General features: G+C 39.5%; 1 protein-coding gene across 4 annotated transcripts in view; it reads right to left on the reverse strand.

The window, feature by feature from the left end:
* Positions 1–229: 229 nt before the first annotated feature.
* Positions 230–27,029, reverse strand: part of LOC149005117 (uncharacterized) — a 45,355-nt gene continuing 18,555 nt past the window's right edge. For 2 of the 4 annotated variants that reach the window (XM_089169045.1, XM_089169047.1), the window contains exons 2-15: positions 24,308–24,396; positions 24,129–24,190; positions 23,953–24,030; positions 13,335–13,416; positions 13,030–13,100; positions 12,644–12,745; positions 12,147–12,236; positions 9,422–9,496; positions 9,190–9,222; positions 7,815–7,892; positions 7,450–7,506; positions 1,423–1,532; positions 1,170–1,253; positions 230–577 (exon numbers count right to left, since the gene is read on the reverse strand). In XM_089169045.1, coding sequence (XP_089025171.1) covers positions 1,211–1,253; positions 1,423–1,532; positions 7,450–7,506; positions 7,815–7,892; positions 9,190–9,222; positions 9,422–9,496; positions 12,147–12,236; positions 12,644–12,745; positions 13,030–13,100; positions 13,335–13,416; positions 23,953–24,030; positions 24,129–24,190; positions 24,308–24,362 — 936 coding nt within the window. In that variant the 5' untranslated portion in view covers positions 24,363–24,396 and the 3' untranslated portion in view covers positions 230–577; positions 1,170–1,210. Of the gene's footprint in view, positions 578–1,169; positions 1,254–1,422; positions 1,533–7,449; positions 7,507–7,814; positions 7,893–9,189; positions 9,223–9,421; positions 9,497–12,146; positions 12,237–12,643; positions 12,746–13,029; positions 13,101–13,334; positions 13,417–23,952; positions 24,031–24,128; positions 24,191–24,307; positions 24,432–27,029 lie in introns of all 4 variants that reach the window. The other 2 variants (XM_089169046.1, XM_089169048.1) reach the window with 2 other exon arrangements.

The raw sequence follows: 27,029 nt of genomic DNA on the forward strand, positions 1-27,029 counted from the left end.
CCTATTAGTTCTCCCATTAAAATAAAATAAAATAAAAAACTTAATTAAAATCATTGACTTTCATTTAATTAAAATTCTTATATATATATATATATATATATATATATATATATATATATATATATATATATATATATATATATATATATTAATTAATATCCTTATATATAGAAAGATGAAAACAAACCGACTTCACGCCCCCTGTGTTACAAGATCGAATAAACTGTTTTTTTTTTTTTGGGTAGAAACTATTTGCGTCATTGCTATGAAAACATATTAGTTTTAGACTTGAATTCAACTCAAAGAATAAAACATTAAAATTTTAAATTCTACAAAAGAAAAACATATTCTAGGACACACCACACATGCATATGCACAGGTACCATTACTAGTATATATAAATATGAAAAATAACTTATTTATTAATTATAGAACAAGAACTTATGGTTTCTTTGAAAATATGGGCATCCACTAATGAAAATGAACGTCTTTTTATGAATCATCTTTACTCAATATGTGAATTATTGCACCGCCAAACTTGGACAACGAATTTCAGAATCCTTTGATCGAGGCGGTCCTGCGCATGAAAACCACAATACAAGTGAGAGGATGCCTTGGTTGTTAGTAGAGAACAAGCACTGTTTGAATAACCGATCAATCGCTGGTGAGAAAGGACTAACTTGCATTATAGCAAAACAAGCACAATAACAGTGTTTATATATGGATGGCTGGGCAAACAGAAGAAGGCCCCAGTTTCTGATTTTCCAAGGTTTTCCTATTTAATTGCTTTTCCTCAGCACATTGGTCAAGTGCTCGCTTGCTGAATATCCAACCGATAGATACTTACTATTTGGGAATAGGATAATACTGTGAGTTTGATCTCAAAGACCCTACTAAATATAGGAGCTTTGTGCACTAGATACAGCCTTTATTTACTTTTTGAGGGTGGTTGAGAGCAGGGCGGGGTGGGATTTATGGTGTTGGTACTTCCAATTCAGTCCACTTAAAAGACCAAGAAACCATCACCATGTATACCAACTCCCCGATCTCTGGCCTAACCTGATAAATGAAGCTTTAATGCAAAAAGACAACCACATCAGTGCAGAATATCTTTAAATTATGAGACAGAAAAACTTGTCTTTAATACCAAAAAAACTAAAAAAGTGTACCCAGTGCACAAGCTCCCAAGTTTAGCAGGGTCTGGGGATAATCAAACATATCCACCCTTCTCCAGTTTCCAGCACTTGGAACTCCTGGTCAAGCATTCAGCAAGTGAGCACTTACCCATGAGTCAAGCATCACCTCCACAACAGCTTACCCACCTCCCATTTTACAGGAATATTTATAGCTTATGGCCAATCTAGTGGTGCAACTAAAACATGTGGCAAATGCACCAATAGTAAAAGAAGTCTGAATTGATACCTGGTCACACTTCTTGGGGTGCTGTCAAATCTATCAACTCCAGGTTGCATGCCAGCATCGGTTTTATTGGTTTTGTCTGTTGGAATGCTATCCATAATTTGCTTCAGACCCTGCAGGAGATAACATGAGGATAACATTAATACTGTCACAGGTTGTAGTGCCAGTGCCTTAGAGTTTTTCAGTGGCATCCAAGCAGGCAAGCTGCATGACACAAGTCTGGCACATCATCCACGCATGCACCATATGGTACATAAAATTCACTTGTGGATACTTCTATTGTATGCTACAAGATGCTTTTCCATTTGCAATTGCCAACAGGTGATGGGATGCTAGTCAATGGGTCAAAATCTGTAGCAATCTTTCAAGTCGTTGGGAAAAATAGAAAAGTAGAGAGAGTAAGTGATGCATATCTACATCAGTGGGAAGAACGGGGGCAAATTTACAGCCAAACTTGTTTCAGTTTGACATTTTATCATACTTCGTTTTTTGTTTTATGTTTTTGGATACAATATAAGTTCAACTGATCAATTTTTATTCCACATTTTTGGAAATGATTTAGATTCAACTAAGCCATGGTCCACGTTGGTCCAACTTCAGTTCAATTAAGATGTCTTAATTTTAAGAACAAATAACATATATCCCCCTGGACTTAAAATCAATTATAGCTACAAGAAGAAGAAGAAGAAGCCTTGTCCCAACTAAATGGGATCGACCTTGCTTTCCAATTAGCTCTATTTGAAGTCATATTAGATATAAGGCGTAAGCTATACATATCCTTTTTCCCCACTTCTCTTAAGGTCATCTTAGGTCCCCCCCCCCCCCCAAGCCCATCTACTTTCTTCAACCTGAATTAAATCACTTCTCCATATGGGGCATTTACAGTTCTCCGTTGAACATGATTGTGCCACCTCAAATGACTTTCTTATAGCTTATCACCTATCAGAGCTACTCCGAGACCAGCTCTAATATGATCACACCTTATCTTATCCTTCTTAGTTTTGCCAGTTATCCATCTTAGCATCCTCATTTCCACTAAACTGAATTTATCTACATGATGCTTCTTAATAGCCTAATATTTTGTAACATACATCATAGTTGGTCGTACAACGGTCCTATAGTATTTTTGTTGAAACCTGGGTCTAGGGTAAGGGTTTTAGGTAAATTCCCTAGACTTTAGAGTTAGCCTAGGAAGGTCCAGCTAGGGGAATCGACAAAACCAAAGGGATTAGGGAGGGTTCTAAGGTTCTAAGGTCCAAAAGAAGGCTGGCATTTAGGGGTTTAGGAATGAATTAGGTTAATTCGGGTTTTGAAAAAATTGTGCAAATTCAATTGGAGAAAAGTGCTGCAAAAAAATTTCCAAAATTGTATAGCTAGGGCTGATGAGGCAGTGGCTGCTAGGAAAAGGTTCTAGGGTTGGGGGCTATTCTAGGGAAGGGTAAATAGAGAGATGAACAGTAACTGCAAGGTAAGGGGTTGGGAGACTTCTAAACTTACTTGTGAGTGAAGGAGCTTGCTGGAATTTGCAGTTAGATGCTTGAAGAAGAAGATGGGAATCTCAAAAGCGAAGAACAATGGCACACAAACCAGCTGCAGGGTAAGGGGATCTCACAACTTTTCCAAAGCCAATCTTCAAATCAATTCATTCAATAATCCAAAAACCAACTCTTACATTAAACTACTAGGCTATTAATAGCCTTCAAACCATACGAGACTCTTACGATTTCCCTACCTAATTGGGATCCAAATATTTACTAAAATAGGACTTGACTTAAATAGAACTACTATTACAATAAGGTTCCTAAAATTAGGGAACCCTATCCTAACCAACTAGCATCTCATACTGACAATCAAATACCTAATCTAACTCACCAACTAGGGACTCTCAATTAGAAACAAAAAACAGAACTAATTACCAAAAATTAAAACTGGATGTGACCAACTATGGCTCGATCCAGGGGTGGGAAAATGACCATTTTCCCCCTTGTGTTGGCTCTTGCTTTCGAATGGGCTTGGGTCCCTTCCTTGACCCTTCTGGGCATGGCCAAGGCTGGTTACATCAGCTCTCCCCTTCTTGAAAACATTCATCTCTTGATGGATGTGCTTGTCATGGAACTCAAAATCAACCCTTTGGAGGCCTTGCATGTGAACTCATCCTCTCATCTTGTAGTGAGGAAGTAGTAGTAGGTGAGTTGTTACTTGCACCTTTCCTTGATAGAACTTTGGGAAGATTGGATTGGTGGCAATGAAGTCTTCAACCCTAGGGGCCTATGTATCAGGAGCCCTAAGAGGAAAGATGGAGTTGATAGCCACGCCTTGGGAGCTTTTCTCTATCCACACCTTTATCACTACTGTAGCTATAGCCCTGAGAAGGAGGGTAGTATCTTCACCAAGAAATAAATTGAGACTGAAAGGGGGTCCAATTCTGTATGGGAGTGATGGTGGTATGGTCTGATGTCCATCTCCTTTGGTGGAGTGGGTGCCTTTGACTTCTTCTTTGGTTTCTAGGGCCTTGGCATTATGGGCTAGGTCCTCCTCTGTCTTGGATTTCTCACTCTCTTCTTTAAGAACTGGTGGCTTGTTCATGTTGATGCTTCATCACTGATGGCTACTTCTAGGGGTGGGCAGAAGATGACTACTTCAAGAGCTCGTTTAGGGGATTGGGAGACAATATCTCCATTCTCTAAGGACACTCACTGGCTAAGTAATCTCTGTCATGTGCTCTTCTGTACTAGACCTCATGATCTCTTCTGTCAAGTTTAGTGAACTTCCAAGAGTATCGTTGTTGGTGTCACCTGAGTGGGTGTTCTTGTGAGAAGCATTATTGGCTCAACACCTCTGACATCTCTTCCTAGGTGTCTGGTTCAGTGTCCATATACCATAGTAGCTCCCTTTTGTAGCCCCACCCTTCAAGAGCGCATCCCACCAAGTATTTATGTGAAATCTCATCTTACCACTCTCTGAATAATAATGTCGACCAAAGTTCTTGTTTAGATCATGCAACCACTCATAAAACACCTGGAGGTCTTTAACGCCATCATATGTTTCTAACTCGTACATCTCTGGAGGTTACTTTGGTCGTCGTATCCCTCTGTAGATATGATGATACGACGACGAGATTGGTAGTGGTCTCTCGTTGGTTCCTCCATATTTACTGCTTCATCTATGCTGCGTAAGGACTCGTAGAGGTGCTGGAACTAGTAGCTCCAATACCACTGTTGTAACCTGGGTCAAAGGCTAGGGTTTTAGGTAAATTCACTAGACTTTAGGGTTAGCCCAGGAAGGTCCAGCAAGGGGAATGGACAAAACCAAAGGGTTTAGGGAGGGTTCTAAGGTCCAAACGAAGGCTGAAATTGGGGGTTTAGGACTGAATTAGGTTAATTAGGGGTTTGGAAAAATTCTGCAAATTCGATTGGAAAGGAAGAGTAGCAGAAATTTTTCCAGAATTGTATAGCTAGGGCTGATGAGGCAATGGCTGTGAGGAAAAGGCTCTAGGGTTGAGGGCGATTCTAGGGAAGGGTAAATAGAGGGGCTAGAGGGGATAGGGATTAATGGGAACTAAGGGAGGGTGGTAAGCTGTGCCGCAGGGCAGGGGGAGACGAAGGGAAGTCATGATGGTAGGAGAGGAGGCAGGGATGGACCGAAACTGCAGGGGAAGGGTTGGGAGACTTCTTAGCTTACTTGTGAGTGAAGGAGCTTGCCAGAATTTGCAGTTAGATGCTTGAAGAAGACGATGGGAACCTTAAAAGTGAAGAACAATAGCACACAAACCAGCCACAGGATATCCCACGACTTTCCAAAGCCAATCTTCAAATCAATTCATTCAATAATCCAAAAACTGACTCTTACATTAAACTACTAGGCTATTTATAGCCTTTCAAACCATACTAGACTCAAACAAGGAATCCCCACCTAATTGGGATCCAAATACTTACTAAAATAGGACTTGACTTAAATAGAACTACTATTAAGATAAGGTTCCTAAAATTAGGGAGCCCTATCCTAGCCAACTAACAACCGTTGTACAAAATTTTATCAAAACATGCGAAATTTTGAAATTTCACACTTTCGGAACCTCGAAATGAAACTTTGGGTGACCACAAAATTCCCAAGTTTTGATTGAAACTGTTGAAATTTCGTCGAAACCTGATTTAACCCAACTGACCAGCTAGTTCACAAGAGAGAAAAAAAATTCTCAAATTTTGTGGGAAACATGAAAAATTTTGTGGAAACTTGGAAAATGTTGTGGAAACATGGGAAATTTCGTAGAATCTTGGAAAATTTGGGACTCTTTCCTGCAAGTTTTGTAGTTTTCCCAGATTTTCGTTTTTTTTTGTTTCTTTCATATTTCCCCAAATACCACGACAATTACCCCCTCCATTAGAACTTCCCTATCCAAATTGTGTATTCTTATAAAGTTGCAGTTGTCGATTACCTTGACAACCATAGGCATAAAATGTCATGGGATGTCTATGTTTGGTGGCTGGAACAGTATTACACCAGCTCATATAATTGATCCACCAAGACATTCCTCTTGGCACTGAATTGTACTTTCCTTTTATTGTCAGTTACTTTGTATTTGATGTTTCGAACTTAGAAGTTATATATTGAATGTGATGTACTTAAGTAGTTAAGTTTGTAGTATACTTGGACAACTCTACATAGATGTGATGTACATTGAATCATGGTGGGAGATCTCGTGAGATATCTCGTTTTTTCACCTTGGCGAGAAGAGATGGAGGTCGAGATCTGCGAGTTGGGATATCTCGCTCGAGATCTCGCCATATCTCGCCATATCTCGCCCTGGATCTCGCTGGAACTCTCAATTTTTGCCTCTTTTTTTTGTAGATTTTGGCTGAATTTTCACTTGCAACTACTCTTAGCACATCTACAACAAGGAAGATCAATCATTCTCTACTTGTCTTATGAATTTATGATTTAATGACTTATATAGAACTTCTAATGGTTGTATAATTATTTTATTCTTGAAAATTGAGATTGTGATACTCATATGGATGGAATTTTGATAACATTTAAGTTAGTTGATGCATTTGATATACTTGCTTTTCATTTATATGCTTTAAAGGTTCTATATTACATGTTGTATAACATTGCATTCCCTAATCCTACTACATTTCGGTTTCACACTATGGGTAGACTTAGAAATCATACATAGGGTTGTTTCTGACAAATCCAAGGCCACCAACGTGTTCAAAAGGCCTTAAATAAGCTAAAATACCAAGTTTCAACCCAATTGGGACCCTAAAACCCATCGAGATGGGCCACCGAGTTGACGCCAAAAAATTGTATATCTCGACCGAGATCTCACCGAGATGGTCGAGATCTCTCTTTTTCAAGGTGACGAGATCTCTCTCGAGAGCGAGATCTTCTACTATGCATTGAATAACATCTACATTAACTTTTTTAGCAAAATGCATGTGCTAATGTGTTTTTTATACTCTAATTAGCTTAAATACAGAGTCTCATCCTAAAATATTCCCTAAAACCTGTCGAAACTTGCACGAAAAAAGTCCTAAGTTTGTTCGAAATTTCTCAGTTTCCCCCCTAGGTTTCCCATTTTCACTTGGTCGAAACTTGAGTTTCCCTCGAATTTTTTTCTATGCTAACAATCAAATACACCTCTTTAGATCAGTCATATTTGCTGGAATTCCTAGGTAGCCCTTAGATTTAGGAAAATTCCACAACCACCCTTAACCCTAATTATCTGGGTTTACATCAAGGACGACTTGTGAAAAACAAGGGTACTATTGTTTAGAAGTGAAATCATTACTTAACCCCAATCCTAAATAGTAAGGGTGTCTTTGTAATAGATTTTTCAGGGGTAGTAGCTGCAATTGATTGCAAATCTATGCAGTGTATATGTGATTTGCTCAAATTTTAATCCTTTGCTATGTTGGCTAGTTAGGAATTGATCCCCACCACAGTGGAACACACTTGTTACAAGGTTCTATTTATGATAACACCACGTCATCACATAAAAGACTGAACAAATATAAGTTGCAAAGAAACCTGAATCCCTGATTCTGTGATAAAACCACGTGCCCTACTAGGAGGTTCAGGAAGTGCCTGCAAGAACACGCCGAAAAAATGATTAGATCAATAAGTTAGAAGATAATATAAATGGGAATTTTACCAATGGCAGCAGTAGAGCAGCCACCTTGTGTTGACAATAGTATTTACGAACCAAAGATAGATTACGATATCTGTTCTTAGATCTTCACAAGTCCAATTTTGAACCCTCAAAAGACCATTGAATCTCAACATATTTTTCTAATACATAATTCCATAAAACAGTAATACATAAAATGTCATCTTTACCAATCAAAACAAAGATATAAACAATAAACTCAAAAGTCAAAGCTACTAGCACAAACCTTGAAAAAATCAGTCATCACTGGATCTTTTGAGCCAACATATTGGCATAGAGACCACACACCATAATATCCCCAGTCCTGTGCCCACAAATCTGTCAGCAATTGTAAAAGCAAAGAATAGCTAAAAGAGAGAAAAATAGCAATTACAAAAAATAGCTACATCACATCTGTTACCACCACAGAATAACTAGTATAAGAGTATATTATGAGGTTGGTAACATTTCCCTCTAGAAGACCAGTTTTGTGTAAAACCATTTTTACATGGTTCTGGGCTGGGAGATTGTTCTTGTTTGGAAATGAGCATTTGATAAATACATTTTGGAAATGTTCACCAATTGTACCTGCAATCTGAAAATTCTAGTTTTCAAGCTAGAGCATCGCACAGAGGCAAGGTGACAAGCAGCTGCAAGCAAGGGTAGGGGTGAGAGTGATCTCGAGAGACCTTCACCATAGGGACCATTTTATCAAGTTTCACCATTGGCATTCTTCAGACTACTTTTCTCACCAGTTCATTCTTCAAACAACACACTACTATTCTTCAAACAAACAAAAATAAAACCACCAGAATTCTTTTTCGAGACCATTAGCAAGCACATCTTTGGTCAGTATTTGAAATGAATAACTTCTTTAGCAATTAGCATACAAGAGAAAAGCAATCCTTACCCTCCCTGAAACTAAAAACCAAAAAGAAGAGAAGAAATAAGAGGAGAAGGGATGGGGACTCAGCAGAAATAAAACAGAAAAATAAGAACTAGCTGTTCAAGAATGTGTGATTTATGTTCCCAGTAACCAGAAAGCCAAGAATCATAAAGTTGGCATCAAGCAATGTACAAAATCCAAACACCTTTTGTACATGTATTACATTCAGATGAATACACCACAAGTTGAATGATAAGTTAGTCCAAGTGCATCAAATTCAATTTTGCTGAAACATCCAATGGCATTGTATAAACCGGTCACTCAAGAAGAATATGCCACTAAGTCTTAAGATTTCAAAGATTACAAAAACCTTCTATTTTTGGTCCATCTAAGGTTCTGGGTTTATTCACCGAAGGAAAAAGGAGTAGACACAAGGTTTTTGAAGCCTAATAAGAGATTATCCTCAGAAATTCAGTTGAAGACTAGAAATCATAGCAACATGTTTAGAACAATTTTAAAAAAACAATTTAATAACAGCAAACAAAAGTTTCAGATGTGGTCCAAAAACTGAACTAAGGTCAGTTATATAGAGAAGAATGGTTTCCCAACTTTGAATCAAATCTGGTGGAACCTATACAGAAGACATAATTCAGTAATTGAGCATCAACCATGAAATTGAAGAAAACCGCATATTCCAAGAGTAAAATTAACAATATTCACATGGACTACCATTCACCTGCTTGTCTTCCAATGTTAAAATCTTCCCATCCTGAAACACAATGACAAAAATGTATGAGAAATAGGAAAACGTTCAATGCATTTCTTATAGTTTTTAGACTAGATAAACAGACTAGCACAAGCTTACCATAGATAATAACTAAAAAGAAAAGCAAGCAAACAATTAAAAGAGATGTTAGAAAAGAGAACACCAGAAAAATCATTTCATCCAATAACGTGACAGAACTTACAAGACCACGAAGCGTATCCTGTAGTAGACCCAAGTCATAGTTGATCTGACCGAGATCAGTACGAACTCCAGTTACCTGTTTCACAAGTTTCAACCGTCCTGTGTAATCAATAGTTCAATACTAAAATGAAATGCTATTATGACATAAGACCAATTCCAAAAATGATAAATCCTCGTCATGTCACAACAATTCCTTTAGATCGTGCAAGGAAAGTGTTAGGGCCCTGGGATGACGCCATGTGGAGGAGAGAGTATAGAGTATTAGGGTTAGTTGAAGGGTAATAAATAGAGGGGAAATTGAGTGGAGAGGCATCGAATGTGAGATGAGTTATGTTTGGGCCCCCGTAGGCTGAGGGGCACCGTGAGGTGTTGGGAGTGACTGACACCATTAAAACCAGCTTATCCTTGTTATATCTTGTATTTTCATATTGATTTTTAAAGTGAATAGAAGGGTTCTTATCAACTGGTATCAGAGCTGTGTCAATCCCAGGGAGGTGAGATGGCAGTCACTATTTTCCGGCGAAGAACGAGTGCAGCAATGGTTAACAGAAGTCAAGCAATTTGTCGGCAACACCAAATTGAGCATGAATATTGGCTCAGAATAGCTCTCGAGCATTTGGAAGGAGATGCGTTTGATTGGATTTATCAAAAGCAATGACCAGAATTCAACCAGTCAATGTTCAAGGAGGCTCTAAAATTCGACTTCAGTGAAGGCAAGATCATAACGGTTATAGAACTCGTGAAACCAGTAGAGAATCATACACAAGGAGATCTAAGAATGCTTGCCGCTGAAATTTGGAGTCAAATGAGAAGACTAACATCGACGAATCCTCCGGTACTCAAGTTGGCTCGATTGGAAATATTTGTATTCCTCGTAGCATTGAAAAACCATGGATTTGTTGAGGGGAAGCTTTGAGGGAGTCTTCTGCAGCGAAGGAAGAAGAGGTCGAAGTTGATGGAATAGGAGCGATGATGGAGCAATGCTAGTACAGCGGAGAAACTTATTGGATGGCGCGAGCTCCAGCTAAGCCTCCATGGATGGGGGTGAAAACGATGGAGGGTGACTCGTCAACATCATGGAGGAAGCAACAGCATAGTTCCCAGCAACAGATTACTCTCGATCTAGAAGAAAGGAATGAATCACAATCACAGGCGAGAGTTGCGGCGGTGTTGGAATCAGTTACTTTAGAACCTGTGGCGAAGGTTTGGGCGGTGTTTAGGTTTTCCATCGCAAGAAAAGAGAGGAAGAAGGAAGGACTGAACCGGGCAGTGGTTGGACCACTAACCCTGGTCTGGTCATTTCATGTGGGTCAGTTTATAAAAGCAATGAAGTGGGCTATGGGAAGCCCACTCATTTCAAAATACCCACAGCCCACTTGTTTGACTGATGGGTTAACTATTCAGGAATTAAGTTATGGGCCTCTTTACTGGTTTTAATTTCAAGCCCGGCCCAGCCCAGCAGTTTTGTTTTGGGAGTTGTCAATAGTGGCCCAGTTAGGAAATAACCCATTGACAAAGCAAAAATCCATTGGGAATTTATGGAACACTATTGTTCCTCTTTCTTCTGTCTTCAACTCAACGCACTCTGAGGCTCGAGATGGGGCAACAGCTGGAAGGGATATTCCACCTGAGCAAATTGACCACCAACGCTCTTCTACCAATCACCTGTAGGTTCCGATGACAACGAGGACGGCCTCTTGTGCGTGCTGGCCTTCAAATGAGGTTAGGACAGACTTCTCGCTAGGGTGGTTGGAACCGAGATTGGGATCTCTGCTTGTGGTGCCCGTCTTACTCACCCATCCGGGGCGATTTATGCGAAAAATTAGGCACTTTTTTGGTGGATTCAGTTCTGGACTTACAGTGTTGGGCAATGTTTTATTGTATATGCCAACACCGTTCATGCACCTGAAGGCAACTGATACATGCCTTTTTCCAAGCGTACTGGATCCCTTTTGCAGCGTTGGAATCTGGGAGTGCTCTCCACTTCTTTGCTACAATATGCAGGGAAATGTGTAGACTGGCCTGCAATTGATTGCTTCCTCTGCACATTTGCAGAAGAAAGCGACAGGATTTTCAGTATCTTAAGGGACTCGGTTGACATTGCCCAATGCCCATATGGGACTCCATGGTTCCTATCCGCTGAAAGCTCTTCATACATATATTGATGCACAACTCAGTGCAGCAGAAGTTTCGAAGGTTTTCGTGGGCTGCTTGGAGTTATGTGGTATTGACTCAGCTGGTTTTCAGGAAGGAAGGTTTGTTCTTGAGGACACTGATTTGGCATGGTTATGTGGCAAGCATGTGAAAACTAAGCCTCAATTGAGCACAAGGTGAATTTCGAGGGGCCGGTAGTGTTAGGGCCCTGGGATGATGAGATGTGGAGGAGAGAGAGTATATTAGGGTTAGTTGAGGGGTAATAAATAGAGGGGAAATTGAGTGGAGAGGGCATCGAATATGAGATGAGTTATGTTTGGGCGGCCGTAGGCTGAGGGGCACCATGAGGTGTTGGGGGTGACTAGCACCATTAAAACCAGCTTATCCTTGTTATATCTTGTATTTTCGTATTGATTTTTAGAATGAATAGAAGGGTTCTTATCAGAATGCTACCAGAGGGCAAGGGCTTCAAGAGGAATCAGACTATCCCCATGATCTCTTCTAGCTTTTTTATTTACTCTCTTTCTTTTCCACCTGATCTGTTGAAACGCAGAAAAAATCTAAGTGAATACCTCATCCTTAATTAATTTTGACATCTCCTTTTGATCATCCAATTTCCCATCCAAGTTTTCAATCCGCTGTGTCAAATGTCTCTTGGCAGCCTGCCCAACAAAAAGGGTTCATAGGTAAGAGACTGTATACACCATACAAATTTCAGGAAAATTAATAAACAATATTAACAGTATTTGTTTTCAGGTATTTACCGGGGGGGGGAAAAACACTTTTTTCTTCTGGTTATAAACAGAAATAGGTGAGTTATCATATAAAAATGTACTAGCATGAAGGGGACATATCACCATCAGAGGCAGTAAAGTCTAACATGGATAAGACAGTTTTGGGTAATTTAAGATATTGATAGCATGAGAAGCTTTACCAAAGAGGCAAAATCCTCAGTACTTGTTCAAAAAACAAGCAACCGGAATTTATACGCAAATAAGAATACCAAAGAATTACAGATGTATGCAGGATAGAAACTAGATATGAAAATGGTAAGATGAAGTTGACTTACTGCAAGAGCATTGGTTAACTGCTCCAGATGATTTGTCATGCTTGAAACAGCATTTGCCATGTGACTCTTGGTCACATACATAAAATCAGAGAAGGACAAACCCTAAAAATTAAGACATTGAAGAGAGATAAGACAAAGCAAACAAAAGTCAAATTATAAAAGATAATTCAACGCTAAGAAATCAGCATTGTTAATTCAAAAAGGGAGTGGGGAGAAATCAAAATCCCTGAACTGTTCGCTCACAATCTCAATTCTACGAGGTTAACATTAACTTACATTACCAAGAGGAAATGGAAAAGAACATGTGATACTGAACATCCATAACCAAAGTTACACAATTCATCTTAAGGAAAAGGTTTAAGAACTTGGCAAGACTGATCCAATACCTTCCACCACATATATCCATAGCCCAACGCCCCTAAGGCCACAGCAGGCATTGCCAAGGATGTTATGTTCCCTGGTAAGAAAAAGAATTCATTTAAACTATAAATAATATATTCACCTGGAAATGGGGTTGAGAACATCTAATAAAATTTTTATTTTACACTAGTAGTAGGAGAAGATAAATAAGCAAAAGAATATTTTACTGCACTTTGGTGCATAATGAAAATTAAAAAATATGTAAACCGTGGAGTCTTGCAAACTAGAATTTAAACATTAAATTTTTTTTTTTTTTTTTTGCAGCAGGCACCTGTCTGGCTACTATTTCCATTCAGAACAGTAATCTGGCGCGATGAAGCAAGTTGGCGGACCTCCATAGCAAGTCGGCGCACCTACAAGATAAACAGAGAAGCAGGAAAAAATTGAATAATAGCCATGTGTGCATTAAAAAGTTTTTAACAACAGCTGCCTAGTGCAGTTGACGATTTTATGGTGCACTGAGCCCACGTTCACCAGCTGCCTGTGGTGCACCTCTTGGCTGCTACCTTCATTCCCGCCCTCCCTCTCCCAAAGGAACCTTAGCATGTTTTGACTTCCTTAAAGTACTTGGTTTCTGTAGGATGATCAAAACTGACATGTTTGATCCAACAGACTAGTGGTCACGGGTAGTCAAAAAACGGACTCCCTAAAAGTTTGGGGTTAGGCTGAGATCATTATGACTCTGTACGCCTTTTATTAAGATTCTAAAACTCTAGAGTTTCAACAAACCCACGCCTACTAGCCCTGTCAGGAAAAATACAACATACTTGGTTGCAGGAGATAAAATAATATACCTCAATCAAAACACAATCACGTCTGTTATCACCAAGACAAGTTTCCCCCATTCTCAAAAGCAAACTCAAGAATGGCCCCATATAATTCAAACTAAGTATTTTTAAACAGTACAAAACAAGTGGCTTGTGGCTAATGAAGTATAAGGAGACCAAAATCATGTGTTAAAGGTTTGCAGCTTATACTCAATAATTTTGGAGAGTTTTAGAATAGATTCCAAAAAAATCCCAAGAGAACTTATGACAGATGGAATTAACAAGGAAAAAGAGACAAAGCAAGAGAATAAAGATACAACTTAAAAACTAAACCAGCAATTGTCACTAGGCTGCTAATATAGGAATACAGCAGTAAGGGAACAGAAATCACCATGATGCATCCTCTGTATCAATACCAATATCTCAATACCAATATCAATACCTTTTTTTGGGATGATACCAATATCAATACCAACACCCTAAATACTAAGCCTCCACTACATGAAAACCCAAATAAAGTGGTTTTACACCGTACATAGACTGACTATCCCAAAAACACATTAATAGTGACTCTATAAGTAAAATTCTAAAACTAGGAAATGAGTTCAACCATCAAAAAGAAGTTACGACCTAAATCCTAATCACGGTTCAAATTTTGACCAAAATTAACCGAAATTTCATGATGCAGCCCCAATTTAACGAGAACCAACTCCGCATGGGACCAAGAAGGGGTTTCTAGGATGGCCTCAAATAGAGCTTGATTGGAAGGCAAGGATCCATGTATCCAACCCAATTTAGTAGGTATGATGATTGTTGTTGCTGCTGCTGCTGCTGCTGCGGTTATGAGATTTATTTGTGATATGGGCTGTGACGGGATAATTTTTATTTTTTTGGGAAAAAGGTTCAGTTAACACTTGGTGGTTAATGATCATACGTTCTTAATGATACTTAGGATATCAAGGATAGACAACTCATCCCATCGGAGATTTGGGATGAATTCCTTGAGATGGCAAACTGAGGTCTATCTGTAACAACCCCCGTAATTCTAACCCAGGATCCGTGTTGCAGGTTCAAGTACCCGAAGATCTAGCCGGAATAAGCTGTGGATTATCCGGATTGAAACCCATAATCCATACCCAAAGCCCATGGATCTGGATTCCACTGATGAAGAACCTACCATACTGGGAACCCAAAGGAGATCCAGTAAAAACCTTGATGGACTGAGAAGGTGGATCTCTAGTCGGAGTCAAGTTGAGATTAAAGATGTTTGGGATCAAGGTAAGAACACCCCCACATGTTGGTTAGGGTTAGGTTAGTGTTGGGGATCAACTAGATGAGCAAAGCACCCAAGTACTGAGAAGTATTAGCGGGTGGTTGCTTAAGGCGGTTGATTGACCTAACCAACCAACCCTAGCGACCGGCCAAGTCTGCTTAAGGGAATTAAACGCTATTTTGGTTCAGCCCTCAATAAATAACCAACCACAACTTATTTTTGTATTATTATATTCATGGAGGTTGTTGTGGACAGTTAGGAGGCAGAGAGCACGTGTCCAAAGGTGAAGGATGTTTGATTCGCAAAGAAGCTTCAATCCTTGATCCATTTAATGAGTCGATTGGAGGTAAGATGATCTCACACTCTTTTTACCTATATCTTCTCTTTAAGTAGTGTGAATCCTTCTTCCATGATTATGTAAATGGTGTATCGTGATGGTTAATATCGTTCCATCAATGATCTCAATTAGATCATCAAAAACGAATTCTCATATCCGAATCAAGGGTTGATTTCATTGAAGGAGATGATGTGATTACTAAACCATTAGTCTTTGTGGGTTTTGTTTTGTGATTGATTTTTAATCATGTTAAAAACGAAATTTGGATTTAGATCATCCCAAAATTGGATTGAAGATGGGTGATCAAAAGTCAGAATTTCGGACTTGAGAATCTGTTTGTATGAGGGGCAGTCGCTCAGGGCAGTTGATTGGCCCAACCAACTGCCATAAGCGACTGGCTGGTTCATAGAAGCTCAGTCAGTCAAGGTTTTTGCTCTATTTTGACTTGCATTCTAAATGTATCCTTGTAACCATATTCCAGGTAATCACCAAGGTTCTTTGGACTTTCTATTTGTGAGGTTTGATTGCAATTACAGTAGCTTTTACACTTCTACAGGTAAGGTTACATTCTTGCATATATGTATTGACATGATCTATGATGAGTTGTTTATAACTTCATATGCATTCCTGTTCTTATACTTTTTGTAACAGTAGTTTAAATGATTCATTGTTAGTTATATGATGTGAATGGTGATTACATGTACTTCCATTACTATGTGATTTTTAATGACTGATTATGTGATAGTAAATGATGATGTATTGTAACTATGATTGAGGGTAACCTTTTGGGGTATCCATAGCTTATCCATCAAGGATTGTGGTATGGGACACTATTCTCTGATGCCCCCAGCACTATCATGGTTGCTAGATGACATACCTAGAAGGTCTAGATTGCTTTGGTACTCATACCTGCTACTACCCTTTCGGCGTGGGTATTGAAGTCGGATGACCTGTGATAACAGTGATATGACTATGTTTCATCCTACAGCGATAGCCAGTCCGTGCGAAGACTCAATGGTCCACTGTTGAACATGCATTGATAGAGTTGCATATATTAAGGTTGGGCTCATGGGCGTCCAAAGAGCGACTGGGAGTCGTGAGTGGACATAAGAGCATCCGCCCCAATAATATGTGGATGACCATAGGGTTAAGGAATGGAATCCAACAGAGATAGCCAGTCCGTGAGGATTCCCATTCCTAGGTAGAGAAGGACACTAAACCGAGTTGGTTGGTGCCATAGGGGAAGTATATGGACTACATGTAGTATATCAATGTATGACCTTGCATTGAATTAGCATCCCCAACAGCATCAGTATTCATGCAAATGGTCATGGTGAGAGAGTGTGGATCTAATCCCCAACCATGGTTATTGAAAAGGATTGCACCCCTTGTCCAAGGTCCCAATAAAGGTAATCAATCCATGAGGGATCAGAGTGACTAGACCTACCCAAAGGAGGGCTTGTGTTATATCTTAAAGCATGTCTACCTTATTAGAGACTTGCATAGTTGGTTACTAGATGCACTCCATACTTGTGCATATTTTACATATATTATTTACCATGATATCATGTTGACATGTATATGAGATATTTTTCATTATTGAGTTCACCAGAACTCATTCCTTTTGTGGCTTATTGTTAAACCAAGCAAATGGTGATTTTGGATCGGGAGAACTTCCGCAAGATTGGGATAACTCCTATGAAGAAACTTTGGAGGTGTTAGTGGGAAGTGGCGATGTATACCACGATGTCGGGGTGTCTGGAGTGTGCTTGGTGCTTACAACACCCATTAGTGGCAGGAGGACTCAAGTAGCTCATCATTTCGAGAAGTCGATGAAGGAAAGTTGGATGACCTCTTTCATTGAGAAGCTAAAAGAAAAGACCGCCGCCTATAAAAGAGAACAGAGAAATAATCAAACTTAATATTTATTTGCTTCCACTGAAACTCTACTTTTGAACACAATTACTTATTATTTTCTTTGATTATTCCTTTTTAAGAAATTGGACTTATTTAACTCCCTTTTATTTAATTATTTGGATTATTTTTGCTCTTGATTTATTATTATGTGTATTTATTGTCATTGATGGGCAAACAGACTGTAGATCGCACTCATGGGTTGTCGGGCAAGACCGATACCGGCGGGTGGGGTGTGACACTATCGGTGTCAAAATGGGTTGAAACTTGGAGGGAATGTAGGTATTAATATACAGATATGATTCCCCAAGTTTGGTTGTGGATGGCTAAATTGGGAGATATAAGGGTTCTTGTTTTGAGGGTTGAATTGATAAATAAAATATTGATTGAGAGTTCAGAGGAACAGAAGTCATGGGTTTCCTCTGGGGAAGCCTGCGGCAGCCTTAAGAGTGGTGGTTTCAGCCATTGTCTTCAAGCTCCAGTAAATTACAGCAGACATTCAACAACTCCAGCAGCCATTAACCATCTCCAAGTAAACATAAACCCCAGCCCCTCCTTAACCCTCTCCTGTGAAATCCAGCCCTAGCCTAACCCTAACCTTGACCCGAAACCTTGATGTTTGTAGGTCCGAAGACCCGAAGTGAAGGAAGAAGACATTTGTGAGCCCTCTCAGTAGAAGACATGGTATTTGACTCCGAACCCATGGTGATTGATGATGGTGTTCCATACTTGGAAGCTTTGTCAGTGTTTGATAAGAAACTGCACCTTGAAGAAGGGGAGTTTAGTTGATGGACCTAATGCACTCCCGAACTTGATTTGAAGGTAATTCTCTGACCTAGACTAGTCAATTGAGATGTAGGAAGAAGCCCATTTGATTTTGAGTGATCTTGGCCTCCAATTCCCTGTCTGAAGTTGTTGTCCTTGCTTGATCGACTGGCCATTCGACCAGCCAGCCAATCAGCCAGCTGCTTATTAAATCCGAGAATCTTTGGTTTTTAGGTCATTTTAGGCTCTACTTAAGTGGACTTCGTAGTTATAACCCTATTCTATTGCTAGAACTCTCTGAGAACGTGGGAAGACTCCTCTTAGGCCTCTCCTTGGTATTGGTGAGGTGCTCTTGCAAGATTCTTAGTTTCTCTTCTCTAAGTTCATCTCCAAGGTATGTAATCTCCTATTTTCTCTCTAATCTACTCTTGTATAATCTTATTATTGCTACTGAGACTAGGAGGTAGGTGCTCCAACCTTGCAACCACCTCTTCTATTGCCTCTTTGCATTTGTATAAACCCTCTTTCATTCTATTAGTGTTATGTTCCTTATACATCATTCTTAACCTTGTATTCTTATGATTTTCTTTCATGACAACATGATTTCTTTCCTAAATTGATTCCTCTAGCATATTAGGTTTGATTATATGTTAGTAATTATCCCTATTCTATTGCTCATTAGCGTATTGATTGAATCCCTAATTTCTCTTTGCATTTATAGTTGATTTCATTGAAGAGCTTGATTTTTAGCAATTAGAAAGTTAGGGTTTCAAATTGGGAAGTCTTGATTTGATCCTTGTTTAATGATAAATCTTCATTAGATAGTCTTAGTCTACTGTTCCTAACATTCCATTCAAATTTCGGAGTGATCCGAGTCCCGAAAGCTAGGTTTCGGATCAATTTCTCAATTTCAGCCCCGTTACTGTTCATCTGGTCAACTGGGTCAGTCAGCCAGCTGAATACAGCAATGGTGTTTCCGTCCGATTCGATCTGTTTGACCTCTGATTTTCTTGATTTTTCTTTTGATATTTGCAACTATGATTGTCTAGGGTTCAAGTACAAACTTTGGGACCATTCTATTTGATCTCCAGACTATCTTCGATTCGAATTAAGGTAAGGACGGTTGTTACCATAATTATATAGTTTGCGTGAATCTAGTTTCTATTTTGGGAACTCCTTAGATTCACTTTCATTATAGTATTTCTTAATATTGTATTACTGTTGTAAGTACTTCAAGTACAGTAGTACCATGTTTATATATTCTTTGTTATTATGAATATTTATTCTTGTCATTACATATGTGATTTATCATGTTATTATCGATTGTGTATGCTATGTCTGAATTGGGATTGTGATTGATTAGGTATGATTTGGGATCGGGGAATGTCCTTTTGACATTTCTGTCCTTGGACATCAGTGGGAATAGTATGGGATATTTTCGATGGTGCCCTTTGACGCTTTCCTGGATTATCAGATGTCATACCTAGGGCTTGTCTAACGGTGTTTGGCTAGGATGTCCTTGTTGTATTAGACCCGATTCGGAAGGGTATTGAGACCGAACGACCCGTGGTAGCAATGTGGATTTGTGGGCACTCGAGACCGGTGTGTTATATCCATGAGAGGACATAGATCACATTGTGGATACTTGTGAGAGGCCATTTATTGGTAGGGTTGCAAATAGTAGACTTGGACTTGTGGACGCTCGAGACCGGTGAGTCATATCCGTGAGAAGACATAAGAGCTTCACGTCTATTATTTGTGGTTGACCAATAAAGTTGATGAGTCTATAGTCCAAGTTGGTTGCAGCCATAGGATACGCTGACTCTAGTGTGAAGGATATCGAAAAGGATCCCGAGAGGGGAGGAATGGACGTATCTGGATCTGAGTTGATATGACTAAGTAGATAACTTGCATTTGGCTAGGCTTTACCTTGACATGCGCCAATACTTAGACCAAACGGTGATGTGAGAGAGCGGCGACCTAAACCCCAGTTATGGATTGTCCGAGAGGGATGCAAGACCCATTACCAACCGATGATGAGTGATTTGAGACTTTTCCCAAAGAAGTATGGTGCTAAGACTTAAAGCATGTCTGCCATAGAGACCAGCATACATAGAGTTAGATTTCATTCATACATTGTCTATTTCATATCATATTGCATCATTCTATATTTTGTATCATGTTATTTATGTTATTGTGGAATAACTTGCCTTGCTGAGCTGTTTTGAACTCACTCCTTTTGTGCAAATATTTTGTTAGACTATCCTGCAAGAACTGAAGAACATGACGGCCAGTACTACGAGACGCCAGCTGATGAAGTATACTACTCTCAAGGTGCTAGCAATTATGAGGATTACACTGAAGATCCCTTGGGTGATTATGATGCATACCAGGATTAGTCCCACCCTGGAGCGGAGGCGGCCATGTCTTGTTTCTTTTGTTTATGTTTATGAGGATATACTTTATAAGACCGAAGAGACATTAGTTTAGTTGTTTATTCCTTTCTTTCCTTTCTTTTGAGAACTGGTTGTAACCTTTACTTTTATTCGAGCTACTTTTTTGTTACGATTTGGGGAGTGATTTCCGCTCACTCTTCATATTGATTATATATAAATTGGTATCATTTATTTCCGCACTCTGATTATATTGTCTCTCTTCTTCTTATCTTGATCTCATTATTATATGATATTACATTGATTACATTTGTTCATGATTATGTTATTGTATATGTGGGAGGTTGGTTTTCTCGATACTTGATCTTCGAGGCTGTGGATCACACACCCGAGTATGCCAGGTAGAGTACCGGCTGGGTGGATGTGAAATCTCCCCCTCCTCCTAACCTACTCACAAGCTCCCCCACTCCTTGCTCCAGCAACAGCATACCCCCTCCCTTCAACCCTAGATTCCCTAACCCTTTCACCCCCTCCCTTCCCCTCGCCTCATCCCAACTTTAGTTTCATGACAGACCTTCATTCATTAGGTATTAAAATTTTCTGTACTTCCATCTCCAACCTCTAGAAACCCTAAACCCTAGTTTTGCTAGAAACGTTGTAACTCCCAAATTCCTCAACCCAACTTCAAACCATTTTAGGAATTACCATCTCCCGCTCCCATCCTACCTTCCCCTAACCCTAGTTGACTTTACTAAGAGTCCTAATCCAAGTAGGAAGCTTCAAAACAAGCCCAATCCCACTAGGACTAATCTGAAATTATAAAACAACAAACCTCAGCACTTCCCTACCCCCAACCGAAAACCTAAGGCCTTATTTCCTAAACCATAACTTCAATTTTCAGTTCTGGAATTCCCTAACAGCAGCAGTTGAACCCTAAAGTCCTCTTTAACTCAACCTTAAAACCCTTAAACCTAACCCCAGCCCTATATCCCAGATCCAAAAACTAAATTACAGCAAGGAACCTCCAAACACCTGAAGTTCCATAACCCTAGGCCTGGCCAAACTCTTCGAGGCCTTGACCCTTGCAAACCCTACTTCCTCCAAGGACCCTTCAATTAGAAGCATCTACAGCCCTAGAAGATTGCTTGTGTCTAAGAGAGAAGATCCTGGAGTGAGCCTATCCTAGGGCAAAATTCCTTCAAGCTAAGCCCTAAAATGTGGTTCACATCACTATGATACTGAAGTTTCCAAGCATTTTATTTGGTACCCTTCATTTACTAGTTTAGATAAACACTGATTGATTAGCCTTCAGGATCTTTCTTACATAGAACCAGCTAATAGGCTATCTATAAGGTAGTGTTGACTATGGGATGATTTGGGTATGGTTTGGGATGATTTTGGAGAAAGTAACGGTTAATTTGAGAAGAGAGACCCGCAGGTGAGATGGATTTGTTTGGGAAGTTACATCTTGGGTGTAGGCAGGTTTAGATAGGTTTAGGGTTTTGGGGGGAAAGAAATAGGGAAAGCTTTAACAAAACCTAAACAGATTGGAGATAAATTGGAAGGATGATGATAGGGTTTTAACAAACTTTTAGACGGGTTGGTTGATAGAGATAAATTAGGGATTTAACAAACCCTAATGGGTGGGATCTTATGAGGGAAAACAGTTCAACTTGTGGGACAGCAGTTCGACTTCTGGGATAGGATGGGGTAAGGGTGTGGGATGAAAAGGAAGGATGAAGGTGGTGGTTAGGGGAAAAGGGGGTACAGAAGCTTGCGGTTGGTCTTGGGAATGTGTTTAAAGCTTTCTTGAATCAATCTTCATGGATCTTTGAATCAATCTTGATGGATCTTAAATCTTCTTTCTTTCCTTCTCTTTTCTTCTTCTTCTTCCTTCATTTCTTTTTTTCTTGTCTTTTCCTTTGTTTCTTCTTTCTTTTCTTTCTATTCTGCTGCAAGAATCAGAAAAGGTGGGGGAAGGAAGGGAAGGGAAGAGAAGAGAAGGAGAATGGGACTGGGGAGGTGTTGCGGGTGGAGGGAACCAGAGGGAGAGATGGGAGGTTGCTGCCGTAGGGGAAAAGAGGGTGGGGGAGAGTTGTGCAAGGCCTTAGGGGAAAGAGAGAGGCTGGAATGAACTTACTTAAGGAGAAGACTCGAACTGCTGTAGTTGCTTGAGTTAGGCTGCTGCCGAATCTTGAAGAAGGAGAAACTTGAAGCAAATTACAGAATTAGATCACACTCAGCCGTGAATTTCCTCCTAGGAATCCACGACTCACTGTTCCTTCAATTCTCAGATTTTATTCAATAACTCAAGACTGCTTTCATTACTAACTAAATGGGCTATTTATAGCCTTACAACCTAAGCAATTTGACAAAGACTCAAACTCAGGAACCTTATCCTAAAGGATCCCTCTTGCAAAAGGACTCAACTAATTAATAACACAAGCACTCTTAAAAGAAACCTAAATTGAGCTCTCACATAAGAAATCTTGAAGGAATCAAATTACTAACTCTAAGGAGTCCTACTTGACAATCGGACTCTAGCTCGAAGTCCTACATAGACTGGGACCACCCTGATAACTCACAAAATGCTAATCCAAATTATCCAAATAAAATAAATAAATAAATAAAGATAGATCCATGACCCTTAGATCAAGGGGCTTCCAACCAGACCCCTTTTGAGCCCCAAAAGAGTTGGGAAAAATGACCAAATACCCGTGAGGAATTCGGCCAGCTTTGGATGGGCCTTTTGGGTCTGGGTTTTAGGCGCAACTATAGGGGGGTGCCAACCCTGGTTTAGCCTAACTAGTGGAGGGCCAGCCATTGTCAATGGAAGAAGTACAAGGGCAGAAAAACCATGAAAGACACTACACAAAACTACTGATCATAGATAGAGAGACCGACCAAAATGTCGAAGGAGTAAGTAGATTTTAGTCTTTAATGGAAGATACCCCCCCCCCCCCCCCCCAAAAAAAAAAAAAAGACAAAAGAAAGGTGGATAATATCCATGGCTCAACTGCAGCCAGCTAAGTTCCATTACTTTTTACCCTACAATTACATTTTTCTTACACACCTACTACCCGAATATACCACTGTAACTATAGACATCCATTGCCTGCAATAATCCTCTTAGCTTCTATACGCTACATACAAGCCCAAACCCTCAGAGCCTGATTTGAAGAAGGCACTCTCCAATCATTAGAATTCTAAACTGGTTTCCACTTTGACAGACCCAATAAGTTGTGTCAAATTACTTGTCAGTTCATTTTACAAGAATAAAACATTTCCTGAAACTATAATAATTTGCTAGCATTTGTAATATATGAAAAGAGTATCCAAAAGAAATTATTTAAAAATAAATAAATAAATCAATCCTTCCCTTCATATTTATCAACTGAACCTATGACTAACACCTCGGTGGGTTTTATCCATAGGCATACCTGAGAAGCAATGGCATCAGAATACTCATAGTCTGCATCTGACGGGTCTCTAGATTTCTCTAATCCTTTCACCAGTTCCTGCTCCAATTAAACAACACAAGAAGCTGTCAAGGCAATTTTATCCATGCATTACTTCTCTGCATAAAACCAACAAGCGGGAATAAGAAAGTGACTACCTGTAGCTCACCCAATAACTCCGACAACCGACCCTTGGTCAACAAAATCGAGCCAGTATACCCTGGAAGTACAAACACAAATCCATATCAAATTTCAAACTAAACAAAATGGAAAGAAAGGTTAAATTGAAACATAAATCATGTGATTTCCCAACAGATTGAAACAAATCAACCGTTACCTGCTCCAACCAAAAGCAGGATCTTAGAGAAACCTAGCCCAGCTTGCATGGCCATAGCTGAAGAGAATCCTAGTTCTTCTCCCTTCCTCCTACAATGAAGACCTTGTATTAGGATTGTGGAGACCTGTGGAATAAGTCACTTTAAACATTCAAAGAAAAAGGGAAAAAAGGGGGAAACAGAGGCGGTGATTCAAAGCTTGGAACAGGGAGACATGCTACTGCGGCTCTCTCTCACTTTTTCTTTCTTAACCCCCAAGTAAAGCCTAGGCTTTCTCTAGTTCCCGACGACGGTTAATATTTGTCTAGGCCAGCTTAAGTGCACCTCGACTACATCCTCAGGGAGTAGCTTTATAACTATTTAATTGTACGGCAGGGATTAACCCCTGGCCCCAAGAAGATCCAAACATATTGATGGAAACAAGGTCCAGGGTTAGTGGTATTTTAGTAACTTCCCTAGATTTAGGGTTTGCCCAGGAAGTTCCAACGAAAGAGGGTTTCCAAGGGGTTTCAAAGCCTGCTGAAAACTTAATTTCAGATCAGAATTCTACTGAGGATTGAAATTTAAATTTGAAATCTAAAAATCAAAGCAAGTTAGGGTTTAGGCTATGGTTTCAATTAGGGTTGGGAAAGGGGCTAGGCTTGCTATCCTGTAGTTCAGACTTGAGAATGTTGCTGATCTGCAATTCAGAAGCTGTTTTAGAGGATGAGGTACTGAGGTATAGGCAATTAGGGTTTTCTAAAACTTTTTCAAAATTCTGCAGATCACTTGAAGAAGATGAAGTGCAGGAATTTTCAAAATCCAGAAAATTTGGCTGCTTTTGGGAAACTAATATTAGGAATATAACCTAGTACTAAGTAGGGGTGTCAAAGGCCAGGTTGGGCCAGGCCAGCCTAACCCTAGAGACTGAAATTGGAACCCAAGCCCAGCCCAACCTTGTCAGGGTTTCCAAATTCCTAACCCTAACCCAACCCTGATAGGGCCCGGCCCAACCTGGCCCGGCCTGATTAACCTTGATAGGTTTGGGTTGGCCCTAACTAACCCGGCCCTGATTTTACATTTTGAGGAATTAAAAGAAACATTTTGCTACAGAGGAGAATCAAACCCAAGATCATTGTGTTGATAAACGCTAACTTTACCATCTAACCAACGTTGCACTTACAGCAAATAGATGCTTACAGTAAATATATGTTTACATATAATTTTAATAATTAAACTTGTATAGTGTTGACAGAAGGGCAGATTCCATGGACGAATTTAAGTAAGATGATAATTTGTATTCAACACCGACGGTACTGCTCACTTCCTTGCATTCCTCCGTCAAAAGAACAAAATTAGGGCTTCTCAACCGAAACCTAAAGCAAAGAAGACCAAAACAAGCAGAAAAGAGAAGAAGAAGAAGAAGATGGAAGGAGAGATGGAAGGGTTGGAGGATCTGAAATTTTAGGGCTAGGTCTCTTAGGGTGATTGGTTTCACTTGCAACTCTCAAATTTTAAATTATACTTCTCAAGTGTTCCTCTTTGGTAGAATCATAAGTTGTAAAGAATCTAATCAAGATTCAGAGAGCTAAGGATGTCAATTGCTCTATCGTATAAGTGTTCTGCAATTATGAAGCTTCAACGGTGCAATTAGTAACCCCAGCGCCCAAACCAAGAGTGCCTATATGTGACTCCGTGAAGCAATTGGAGATCCATAAATCAGCTTCTTCGACAAATCTATAACTGTAATTTGAATCAGATTCTCTTGCTTTTCAAGCACTAAAGAAGAAGAAGATCCATTACGATCGACCTCGACATGCGAAGATCTTGTATTTAGGTTCGGTTTTGGAGGTGAGGAGCCAATCTTCAAAATCTAGTTCTGTTTTGCTCCACAAGGCCCACAGGTTTTTTTTTTTTTTTTTTTTTTTTTTTGTAAATTTGAAAAATTAAATGAGGTTTTGTAAATTAAAAAATAAAAAACTTATATTTCCTTTCACCTATGGGCAAAATGATCATTTCAATCTCAAAGTTAACAGAAAAGTAACAGTAGGTAACTTGTAATATTCCAAGTTCACCAAATTGGTATGTGATATTGGCCACTTAATTGGGCAAGCTAGGGTTTGGGCCCAACTTAAGTGGGCAACATTAAAAAAAAAAAAACTCAAGAAGAGGGATTCCTAGGGTTGTGTGGACCAAGAAGAGGGGTGAGGAGGGGCTGCATACTTACTTGATTGCTGGGAGATTGAATGCTTGGCTATTGGAAGATGAATGCTTGCTGGAAATTGATTCAAGACTTTGAACACTTGAAAACCAGAAGCTCAATAAACAACCGCAGGGTCCCCCTCTTAGGAACCCTGCCACCTCTTAGCAAATACTCAATTCATTAATCAATCCAAGTTGAAAATAACATTACATGAAGAGGCCATTTATAGCCTAAAGAAGACTTTGACTCAACTTTGGAAATCCGTCTAAGATAAGGATCCAATTAAATCTTGGACTAGACTCTTAATAATAAAGTAACTCCTAAACAGATAAGGAATCTTATCTTAACTACCAAATAGGACTCCTTCAAAACAACTTTAACTCAAATAACTATTCAAAACAAAAACAAAAACCAATTCTAACTCAACGAAAATTCTGAAAAAATCCTAAATTAATTTCAGAAGTAAATTAAGGGCTAAAATGCACAAAATACCGCTCAGATGGGTTCGGCCAGTTTAGGGTACCCTCTTGGAGCAATCCCAG

This window comes from Hakea prostrata, chromosome 9, assembly GCF_041222555.1.
Source record: "Hakea prostrata isolate BN-2017 chromosome 9, UWA_Hpros_2, whole genome shotgun sequence".
Lineage (NCBI taxonomy): Eukaryota > Viridiplantae > Streptophyta > Magnoliopsida > Proteales > Proteaceae > Hakea > Hakea prostrata.